Source organism: Rhamphochromis sp. 'chilingali' (genome assembly GCF_963969265.1).
Source record: "Rhamphochromis sp. 'chilingali' genome assembly, chromosome: 16".
NCBI lineage: Eukaryota > Metazoa > Chordata > Actinopteri > Cichliformes > Cichlidae > Rhamphochromis > Rhamphochromis sp. 'chilingali'.
This window is the reverse complement of record NC_137943.1, coordinates 9,410,468-9,422,421: the sequence shown is the minus strand read 5'-3', so window position 1 is coordinate 9,422,421 and position 11,954 is coordinate 9,410,468. Positions and strand designations below refer to the sequence as shown.

General features: G+C 40.1%; 1 protein-coding gene across 1 annotated transcript; it reads left to right on the top strand.

Moving 5' to 3' along the window:
• The first annotated feature begins 2,159 nt into the window (after window positions 1–2,159).
• LOC308413078 (homeobox protein Mohawk-like) lies at window positions 2,160–10,307 on the top strand. The gene is made up of 6 exons (XM_080907871.1): window positions 2,160–2,599; window positions 2,845–3,004; window positions 3,121–3,274; window positions 3,415–3,753; window positions 9,659–9,692; window positions 9,922–10,307. The coding sequence occupies exons 1-6, from the start codon at window positions 2,376–2,378 to the stop codon at window positions 10,259–10,261; spliced, it is 1,251 nt and encodes a 416-aa protein (XP_080763997.1). The 5' UTR covers window positions 2,160–2,375; the 3' UTR covers window positions 10,262–10,307.
• Window positions 10,308–11,954: the final 1,647 nt, after the last annotated feature.

Sequence of the window (11,954 nt, the reverse complement as noted above, 5' to 3'; positions counted from 1 at the left end):
ACAGTAAAGCACATGGTAAAAGTATATGGGAGATACTTACACAAACCTAAAGCAGGAAGGGAAAGGTTTTTAGTTTATTGCAGAATACTGTAGGTTTAGAGAGTCTTTGACTGACTCATTTGTGCTGACATTAACCCAAAACAACTTTGCAACACAAAAATCTCAAAAAGACAATTTTGCAACCAATCAAATTCGAATTTTCACCTTAACTTTTTTGCTCTGTTTTGGGTCCAACCACTCCAGAGGCAAATGGCTAGCTCCTTAGGCGCTAAATGCTACACTGCGTTCATGAGCTAGTCACCAAGTTTGTCAGTTCGCTCAAGCATCAACAGACATGCTAACGCTTTGTCTTCATGGCCTTGGGGGGTCCTTAGGGACTAGTAAAGCGCTATACAAATACAGGCCATTTACCATTTTACCATTCATCAGAGCATAACATCATTAGCGTTGAAGAAATAATAATTGAAGAAATAGACTAAGTTTTATGCTAGCACTACCTATTTATCTTGGCGCTACAGTTTTTTGATTTTGGTTAGCACCATGTCTGAATGTACCGGGGAAATGCATCCTCTTCAGAAACTTAATTTGTCAGTTTATTGTTAATTGCTAACTAATTAGAGTACTTTGAGCTGCTTCATTTCCACTAACTGCAGGCTGTAAACTAAAACAATTAGCTAAAAAATGCTGAAATGCTAAAATAGGACACAGCGCCAGCAGCATGCAACAGAATCTACAACATTTGACAGCACTATCAATAATTGTCTGTTTGAACCAAACGGATTAGAAATAATAATAATAAAAAGAATGCTTGGCGATCTGTTTCTCTGCTTCACACTTTACTGGGTGTTTGTCCCTTTGGATAGGCCTGGAGTTTGTGAACCTGCACGACACATACACAGACACAAGTGCCAAAGTATCCAAACAAAGCGAGATATATATCCTTCCACTTGGATTTTTTTACAGGTCTCCTGGCTGCCAAATGTAGGCGTGTTCCCAGCTAATATCAACAGTTGAGCCGGTGAACATATCACAGAGGGACAGGAGTAAATGGTGTGAGATAGCATGTAGCCTTTTCCAACTGCTGCCGAGGAATGTGAGCAAGGAATTTACAGCACCTAACGGGGACGCTTCTGGTACATGTGTTTTTCAGCTTTGAAAGCACTGAAACTCAACCTCCCCCGCTGATAGTCCTGAATTATGAATGTGGATGGGACTTTTTAGAGTGCTTTAATACACCGAACAAGTGCTACTTGGATTTTAGCCACAATTTCCAAAGTTTAAACTGCAGCCAGGATGACCAAAACCCCATTTTATCACAAATGTTTGCTTAAAGATTATTAAGTTATGATTGTGCATGGCAAAGTCATCAGTGTATATCCAAACACTCTTACATAAGAGTGTTTAGAGGAAAAACATACGTGAATTACAGCTTAAGCCGAGCCATCCAGTCTTCAAATACTGGGCTCAGAGCCCACATGTTGTCATTTAGTTACACTAATGATGATGTTAGAGTTCCTTCAGACTGAGTTTCCATAATTATTTACAGTCCCGGTTGCTCAAAAATGGGAACCCACACTAACAAATATGCGCATTATCTTTGGATTAACCCTACTCACAGTGCAAAGGGATGCAATGCAGTCCTGACACTCAAATAAATACGTAGACTTTAAAAACTTTAAACCCCAGACGCAATACAAACTCATAATTACACACACACAGTTTAATGTCATTTTCTTGTGTTTGTGTGGCCTCTGTGGATTGGCCAATTTGTACTGAAATCCATCTGAAAACAGCAGGATTTGCTGCCTATCACAGGGCACAGCTCCGTGGTTTTGCTGGTTATAAGTAACCGTGTAATTACACGCATAAATTTCCAGAATCTCTTGGTAAAACATGTACTATTATTTGCTGACACGGTTTTTGGTAAAACCGCAAGGTCCACATGAATCATGTGCCTCATGTAGAAAATATGAGGGCATGTTGAACTGCTTAGCACAGACTGCAGTCACACCAAGCAAAAATCTCACTTGTAAATCTAATGACCGCATTTGCTGATATTCTTTTCATGTGCAATCTCGCTCAAACCGTTGGGTGCTACCGCTGCTCTGCAAGCTTTGCCTCACAGACCCCTCCACAGAAGCGATTGGACGGTGGGGGGAGCCAATAGGCGGCGGAGCAGCAGGTTATTTGAACTCTCCTCGCACAACATCATCTGACTTTTCAAACATTATTCTCCTCTTCTGTCTGTCAACGTCTGTTCCCGAGAGCACCGAAAGAAAAGCAAGGGACACTTTTATGTTTAACCTATTCCTTTTTACACCAAGTCTACCAAGAATGGGAATCTACTGCCTTTCTTTACATCTGGGAGTTTACTGATGCACCTGTTGATTGAGGAAGACTCGGCGCGTTTAAGAATGAACAAAGTTGCTGTGATGAAGTCTGAGCTTCACTTGGACGACGGCAGGAGAGCAGAGGAGAGGAACAGACTGAACTGTGCAGACGTACCTCAGACAAGTTTAGCAGAAGGACAGAGCGCGGACCTGCTGCGATGCCAAGAGTCCGCAGAACACAACTCTGCCATGAAGTACAGAAGATATGGGTATTTTATCACTTTTTTGCTTTTTTTTATGGCAGAAAAACACATTAAACCTATAAAGAATCTAAAATAATGCTGCGATCTCAGATCTTGTACTTCTTTGGATATCTACGCTTTGATTAAATTAATTGCATGACATAATTTAGTCAAATTTGACAGTGAAGTAGATCGAAAGTATTGCTACAGTGCTACAATCAGGTTACAGGTAAGCATGCTGGACAATGTTTGTTGACCTCTTACTCCTTCAGGTCCCGTCTGACTGGCGTAAAAGTTCGTCACAAAAGACAGGTGTTGCAGGACATGGCCCGGCCCCTGAAACACTGGTTATACAAACACCGGGACAACCCCTACCCGACTAAGACCGAGAAGGTCCTACTCGCTTTGGGCTCGCACATGACACTAGTACAGGTGAGACGAGCTCACGCAAGAAAGAAGAATGAAGCAAAAGTGATTTGAAAGATGTATTAGTGCTGATTTATGCGAGTCAGTGCTGTCCTAAAAAAAACACAGCGGCATCTGTGCAGGTTTCCAACTGGTTTGCAAACGCCCGACGAAGGCTGAAGAACACAGTGAGGCAGCCAGACCTGAGCTGGGCCCTGAGGATCAAACTATACAATAAATATATCCAGGGAAACGCGGAGAGGCTGAGCATGTGCAGTGATGACACTGACTCAGAGGGTAAGGACCTTCAGTTTCTAAGTCATCAGACTGGATGTACCCAGTCTCTCTTTTTTAATCATAGTTTGTAACATTTCATATTCACTGATATGAATCGATTTAGTGTGAAATCAGTGACAGCTTTGTTTCCTTTGCTGCAGATGAAGAATGTCCCTTACAGACTCCCATCAGCCAGTCAAACTTCAGCAGGTCATCATCCCACAAGAGCGTGCTGGAGAAACAAGGCAACATGCTCACCATGGCTGACTGCGCCAACAGTGATGACAGCACGTCCCCTCCTTCCAAGTACAAGAGCAGTTTACTGAATCGCTACCTGAACGACACCCTGCGGCACATGATGGTGGCGAAGGCCGATGGCGTTGCGCCAGCCTGCAAGAGAAGAAGCCACTCCGAGTCGTTCAGTTCAAACGAATGTGATGGAGATGTCGTCTCGCCTGCATCGTCCTATGAAACAGAGACCAACTTTGTCTACCATATGGGTGAGACCTGTTTCTTTTCTAACACAAATGCAATATCTGTATGTGTTAATACACGAATTTAGAAAGATGTGATGCAATATTAGCTTCATGCATCAATCAGCAATCAAAAACAACACAGTAGTCTAGAAATGGTAGGATCTCCCCCCATCCATAGAAATTACTAAAGCATCTTCCTTGTTTATTGTGGATTTATGCTGAATGTGAGGCAAACTGACAGTTTAACTACCCTGTTTCCCCTCTGTTCATTTTTAACACACCACAGTGTACAGTAAAGTAAGAACAGAACGAACAGAAACTTCCACATGGCTCCTCGGAGCGCCCTGATATTAATAAATCTCTGGCACTCCACTGAAAGTCAGAAGCTCTGTGAGATTCAATTATAAAGTTAGAGGGAAAGTGGGAGGGAGTTTGACACCTGGTTGCCCTTTCAGACCTATAGGGAGCACAGCAAACTGACAAGCCTCGAATCCGCTAAGGCGCAAGAGCCAAAGCCTCTACAAACATTACTAATAAAGTCTCATGCAGACGCTGAAATCCCTCATTTTAAAATTGGATGGAGCTCGCCCTGGCTGCTGCTGCACACCGCAAATATCATTTCCATATTCTAGAATGTGCCATTTGTTCCGCTTCAGCTTCTTGCCATGGTGGAAATGTCCAGTCCAGTCTCAAGGACAATTACAGAATGTCTGAGACTTTATTCTTCCCAGGGTGAGAAGTGGAAACCTTGGCCAAATGCAGAAATGGAGCAGTCTGTCAGGACTACACCGGAGAGGTCTCATAGAGCGACTGTCGGTGCTGCCACTCATCTGTGAGACAGCGCAGAGCAAGACCACTAATATCCATTTGGCTTCCCCCTTCGGTGTTTGAAGTTGTGGCTTCGCTCTCTCGACTGCTATGTGCTTTGGCAGTCTGATTCTCCCAAGTGTTACTTTCTTACTCAAAGTCAATCTAAATTTACATTACATTATAAAAGTTGTGAAAAGATTTTTGAAACCAATTCTGCTCTTTAGCGCTTCTCTTTAGTTTGACTCTAAAATCAAAAAAGGTTCTGTTTTATTATGTTAAGAGTAGTTTCCTGGCAATCACCTTGTTCCAGTCTAAAGAAGTTATTTAATGGATAATTTTATTTTCTGTGAAAGCTAAATTAAATGTCATGGCTGACTTGAAAAACCTGGGGAGTAAATTACAGTCTAAGAAAGAAACATATGTAGATAAATAAACCACTGAACTTATATTCCACATGAAATATAATGCCTTGCCTTAACTGTTATCTATCTAGACAGTATAAAATAAGGTAGGATGCCAAAAGACATGCCGCTTCTTAATTGTTGTTTTAATCGATTAAAACAGCAAAAAATATATTTCGTTGTTTTTTTTAAGTCACAACATTAGCATTTTTGCCATTGCCACTTTGGTTTACTTTGGCAAAAGTTCAAATATTTAGGCTAGTTGTTATCAGCTAATGCTAGGAAGCTTAATTAGCTGCACTTATAAACTATTCAGTAAGTGTCACTCACCAAAACTGAAGCACAAACTTCTTGAATGGGATGTAAAATATAACAGGTCATATTATCTTTTAGATAAATCCATGTAAAGGAACCAACACCCATTTCAGTGACTTAAACCTAGCAAACAGCTCTCGTCACAATGGCCATACACCTAACTTTAGGTCTTACTGACACCTTGAACAGTGAGATATAAATGAAGATGGGATAGATCAGTGTTGCCAACTCCTTAGTAAGGAAAACTGCTATTAAGATAATTGGTCATGCTTATGTAATTGTAACCTACATTGTAGGAGGGAGAAATAACATTGTGGAAGAGACATAAAGTGAATAAAAAAAACACCCTAAATGCATTTAGAATATATTTAGATCTACAAATTAAATTTCTTTTAGCAATTATTGTTTATTTTAATGTCAGAATTCCAACCCTCCTCCTTTATCTGGGCTTGGGACCAGCAAAAGTGACCCGAAATAGGTACTCTGGCGCAGCGACTTTGTGTGTTTGTGTGTGTGTTTAAGTAGTTTTAAACCTTGTGATCCACAAAAAGTAACAGTAAAAGAAGAACTGACTGCGTTACAGTCAGGGCAGGAGCTCATGCACGATTCATTTGGAGTTTGGAAGCAAGGTGTGAACATCTCCTGCTCTGACAGCAGCTGGGGTTGACTGCTGCATAAGGACTATCCGCTGCCTGTGAGTGCTATAGCACGGGCGAGGTACCAACGGCAGCACCCGCTGATTGTTGAGAGTAAGAGCGATATGTGCCTTCACGTCAAAAAGTCATCATAAGTCTCCAATAACATCAGCAAAAGTCGCCAGATTTGTCACTAGATTTTTCGCTAAATATAGCAAAAAGGTCGCTAAGTTGGCAACACTCGGATAGATAAATGAAGACAAAATTAGCTATAGCAACCAAAATTGTTAGCTAGTGTCATGTGGCCATCGAAGGAATTGCGTCTTTTTGCACTTCCACATTTCGTCCTGTTTCAGCCCTGGTTGTTGCTACTTGGTAACAGATCAAACAATACTTTGTAGTGTTACAAACCTATACTAACTTCAGGTTAAAAGCAATGGTGAATTTTCAACATTGAAAGGAATTCTTGTCAAATGACACATGCAACAGTACTGGTTGCTTACAGAAATGAATGTTCTTCTATCTGGCAGTCCATCATCAGTGAGTCAGGGCTTCTCTAAGCCATCCTACACTTTATAACGTTGTACTCCTCTTTATCTTAAAGTATAGTATGCCAAAACATGGCATTCCTACATGGTGGAAAGACACAACTAAAGGAATGTTACATTAGCTTTGTTAGCTAAAAGAGAACAAATGTAAATTCTTTTTTAAAAATTTTTGACCAGTAATTATGGTTCAAATGCATTTTTCAGTCAATAAATCAACATTTTTTGTTTATAATTCAGTTATCTGTCTCTGCATGTAACTAGTTAATAGGCAGCACTATTTACAGAAAGAGTCCAAACAAGCTCAGTTATTTCGATCAACTTGAGCTTAGCTTAGCTGGTAGACATAGAATAATTCTTGAGGTCAACTCTATTTCCCAAAATGCTGAACCATTCCTGTAAGTGTGTAATATACTCACTTGAAATTATATTTCTTTTGGTGGTTCTTTGAGGTTTTCATGATGTCATCAAACACTACATGCAGCGCTGCTGAAATGTTTTTACAAACTTTTAATGTATCCCTGACGGTCATATTAAGGGTGTTTGCAGCATTTGCAACTCCTCTGTGGAGGTGAAGTGGAAAGTTAAGCTGCCAGCTTCATGACAGGCGCTAACACCATTAACACATTTAACTCTGCCTGGGAGACGATTAAAACAGTCACTAAACTCAAAGTGATTTGCTAATAGGTGATGCCACTACACACTAACCTACGAGGACACCTAAAAGATATCGGTTTATTTCCCACAGGCAGTAAAAGTCTAGTAGCAGAGTCTATGTTTGCAATGTTAATATTGGCTGTATAGCAATTTCTGTACTATATAATTTGACACTCACAGCAAGTTCAGTATTTCCCTTAAAAAGCCTGGAGGGTCATAAACTAGACTAGAATGAGGTTTTATTGGATGCGGAGCAGTGAAATGCATAACTACCTGTTTTGTTTCTAGTGAAAGCATAGATGAAGGTTTTTGTTTCGTATATGCAGTATTGTGGATCTGAATTATACATCTGGGAAAAAATTCATAATCACTGACACTGGGACATGTGAGCGGTTTTCAACTTATATTGTGGGAGAGCGCCAAGGTTTTAATGATCTCATGTAGATATTAATTCATTGTTTGGTGATCTGTTAATCTTTTATTACTAAATAGTATTGAGGTTTTGCAAACTTGTGACCACTAACCGCATCATTTTAACATGTCCACCATTTTGGACATGTGGCAATGTAGGATCGGGTGAATAATAGTCACTAGCAGATTGTCGCGGTCTTCCGTAGTTTGTATAAAGCACACCGGCTTATCTGAAAATACTAACTAGCTACTCTCTGTGCAGTAGTGAAAAATGTAACACAGACCAGAAATGGAGCCTGTGCTGAGACGCAACTTTTATTTAGAAGGCAAACGCTTTACTTTTATAGTTTTCAAGCTTTGCTATCACTTGGCAAGTAGTTAGCAAATGTTTGTGGAAAATTTGGTATCATACACATTAATGGCCAAAGCCACATCTTTGTAACTAAAATTACCTAGTGCCAGCCAGCAACTTCCAACAACCAATCTCCAACCAGGCTGTTTATACAGAGTTTTCCCTCATGACCGGTGGCTGTATGTGGCTGTGGCACAACCAATATGACCAAAAACTCTCAAACAATGTATACATGACAACATGCCAGAAACTTGCATAAGCTAGACAATGTTAACGCAAAAGTTATGTTACTTTTTCATATTTAAAGAAATTCAAATTTTTTAGTAGGTTAGTAATACGTTTAGCATGGTTAGCTTAGCTTAGCATAGCCCAAACAGTAGGGAAAACAGCCTCTTTCCAAATGTAAAAATGTTGCTTTTCTGAACTTATTAATTATACCATCTGTTCAGTCATATCATCTACACACACACACACAAAAAAAAAAACAAATTATAAAAACATCAAATAGAGTTTTACAGGTTAGGCACCATATTGTTTTTAACGACATTGCTATGTAGCTACTACATGTTTCTAAACTTTGGCATTTATTGAAACAAATATAGTATATCCATCAAAAAGTGGATTTTGTTACCTCGAGACAGTTTTTACTGAGCTAAATTAACTCGCTTGCTTGCTTTAGTTTTATGGGCTATTTGCTATACAGACATTTGAGCGCCATCATTCTTGTCGTTGTACTCGGGAACAAAATGAAATAGTTTGTTTCTTTTTAATATGAAACCATCCCTTATATGGCCATAATTATGGATCCAACATGAAATGACATTGCATCACTGCGGGACAATGTAATAGCAGGGAGACGTCTCAGCAGCTTCATGTTACCCCTTGTAAAATTTTGTTGTAACTGATCTTTGCTGCAAATCTAAGACTCACCAGAGCTGAAACAATGTTTTTTCGGGGTAGTAAATACAACTGAAGTGCTAAACTATTTTACTGGCGAGGTTATAGGCCAAAGAACATTCAGTAGCAAAAGAAAAGCATAAGACAGCAAAATGATTTACTATCAACAAGTAGTTGCTTTTGGCCCTGGCCTATGTTTTTTCACAGTCAGAGATGGGAATGTTTCGGGCTGTTAGCATTGAAAGACTGTGTTTCACAGCAGACCTCTAATTTCCCTGTCTAGTCCTCTCTGAAGAAAAATCTGTTTTTGACCAGCTTCAATCTGCTCCAGTGAAAATAGGCAATATTCCAAAGCTGAAATGGAAAATATGTTTTACATATAATGCACACTTATTTGCTGACCACAAACAGAAACCATGTAGCGATATATTACTGAAAAGTTCGTTTTTTTTCTTCTCTTGCTCCTAAAAATGCCCAGATTGTTTCTATTTAGGGCACTGACAGAGCAACTCATCCTTCTTTCTTTAACAGGTTTAGATGATGGTCGTATTAATTTATGTGACCCATATGGCTGTTAAAAAAAACATTTAAGATTTTTTTCTCCCTCTTGAACGCTCAACACTGAATAGCAGTTGAATAGTTGAGGACAGACAGACCAATACACTTTTCAGCATGTTAAAATCCATCCAGAGACACAAACATATAAGAATGTACTGCCATTAAAACATACACAAGCACACACAAGCCCATGGGTATCCACATAAAAACATGTATTTATCACTAATATATGATTCCAAAGCTTAATCCAAACACTCATTGTCCCATGACTAAACTGTCTGTAGTTTCACTGCTGTCGAGTCGAACTGATTCATGGCACGTTTTGAGTCTTTTTATTCTCTTTTACAGATACAAGCGACTACAATTCAACTAAATGTGACAGGTAAGTTTACTCATTCATTACTGAATACATACATTTTATAATCTCACTGAAATCAAACCACTAATCATCTGACTTTTATAAAGAGATGCTTTTTTGTTTTCTGTGGGGGTTTTTTGGCTCTGGATATCTGAAATTGGTGTTTAGATCATTTTTTAAAGGAAGGCGTGGGTGATTATAAATTATCTACAAATGATATGTGTATACTCTATATGTATGTATGTATTCACAGGGACCAGCAGCCACTCAGAGGCCAGCAGAGACAAGATGACCAAGGCTGGAGGGAGATCCACGCTGCTGTGGCTCTGACAAGCTTGGCCCAGGGGCAGAGCTGCACTGCAGACCAGAGCAGTGCTCCAGTGTCCAGCGCTGCTACAGGGCAGAGCTACACCCGAGGGCCTCTCTCTGTAGCAAAGACCACTATCACAGACGAGATGAGCAACACAGGATCTGCCTCAGGTCTACAGCAGAGCTGTGCCACCGGGCCCGCTCTCACCAACCGCATCATCCAGAAATCCTCTCATATCTCTGAGGTCCAGACTGTCAAAGTCTCACTGGCAAACAGTGTGTAGGCATTAAACATGTTGTTTCATACAGGAAAACCAGACGTCCACGTGCCTTGCGATATATATATATATATATATATATATATGTACAGCCTCTGAGATCTTTGTTTTGTAATGCTGATTAACTTTAATGTTTGTAACCATTTTTAACACTAACCTAATGCTGTTTATTAGTTGTTACTGTTTTTTGCTGTGTTCCTCATGCCCCCCTCTGTTGCAGTAAGTTATATTAACTTCCAAGAGACTGGATCATCATCCAATGCTAATGTTTGACAGCAGCTATTTCAATAAACCTAATGTGAAATCCTTTGAATAGTCGTGTGCTTAGAGTAATTTCTATGCACAGTTTGTTTTGCTGAGCTGTATTTAGTCTTAGTTTTCACGTGTGCAGACGTACGTGGTGAAGTTTTACTGCATCGTTACACAAAGTGGATTTTAAAAGGGTTGTACTGATGGAAGAAGAGTGTTATAGTGGCCCAGGGAGACAGTTCCTGGAGGGAACATGGAGGGAAGGCTAGAAACAGACATGGGCCAAATCCTAGTTTCCTGTTACAAACTTGGAGCTGCCATGGTCAAAGGAGCTTGCAAAGAAAAGCGTCTGGACTTCTTTAAGTTGCTTGAAGACGTTTCACCTCTCATCCGAGAAGCTTCTTCAGTTCTAAGGTCAAATGGTGGAGAGTCCCAGATATAAACCTAGTGGGAGTATCCCCCCACAGAGGGACAAAAGGACCCCCTGATGATCCTCTAATCCCCTGAGCCAAGGTGTGAAACTGGGTGTGGGTCCCAATCAGCCAGAGTTTCGGGTGAGTTCATTGTGAAACCTGGCCCCACCTTATCATGCGAATAAGCAAGATAATAAGCAACTTAAAGAAGTCCAGATGCTTTTCTTTGCAAGCTCCTTTGACTATGATGACCTGGATGACTGAGAACCTTCACAGACATATTGGAGCTGCCATATTAATACTTTTTTAAAAACAATGGTTCCATTGTCTGATGTGAATGCGTGTTTTCACAGTGATGAAACCACAGCATTTGGAGCTCTTTGAACTCACTTAACTCATTGTTTTTGACCTTATGATGCATGTCTTCAGTGTTTTAGCCAAACCATAAGTAGATGTTCTTGAAGAGTACTGGCCACACACTAGACATGGATAGCAGCTATTTAGTGAACAAGGAAGAGCTTAGCATCCAAAGAGCTGATCATGTATGATTTCCTAAAGATGCTAGTTTGTGCTAAAAGAACAGACACTGAACAAGTTACCAGAAACACATCACCCAGTGTGTCTCTGTGTTTTCTTCTCTTTCCCCTCACTGCCAACATTTGTGATGGATAGGTGCCCCTGCCTGGGCCACATTCAGCTAGAGGTTTCTTCCTGTTAAAAGGGAGTTTTTCCTTCCCACTTTCGCCAAGTGCTTGCTTATAGGAGGTTTGCGTGATTGTTGGGCTTATATTACTGTTGGTTCTTTACCTTACAATATGAAGCCCTTTGAGATTATTTATATAGCACCACTTCCCATCAACAAATTTGTATATAACTCTATAGCTAACAAATCCCCATAACCATTTACAGAGAGATAGTAATGTTGTAGTAGCAATGTACACAGAGACCCCACCCAAGCAGCTCGAATGTAAGGTTTTTGTTAAGTTTCAAATGGAATTGCCACTGTGGTGTCATGGAATAATAACGTAAGCTGCTCT

Coding starts and splice junctions, on each gene's coding strand:
- LOC308413078 (XM_080907871.1), top strand. CDS start 2,376: ATGCACCTGTTGATTGAGGAAGACTCGGCGCGTTTAAGAATGAACAAA. Junction 2,600..2,844: donor ATGAAGTACAGAAGATATGG/GTATTTTATCAC, acceptor TTACTCCTTCAG/GTCCCGTCTGACTGGCGTAA. Junction 9,693..9,921: donor AATTCAACTAAATGTGACAG/GTAAGTTTACTC, acceptor ATGTATTCACAG/GGACCAGCAGCCACTCAGAG.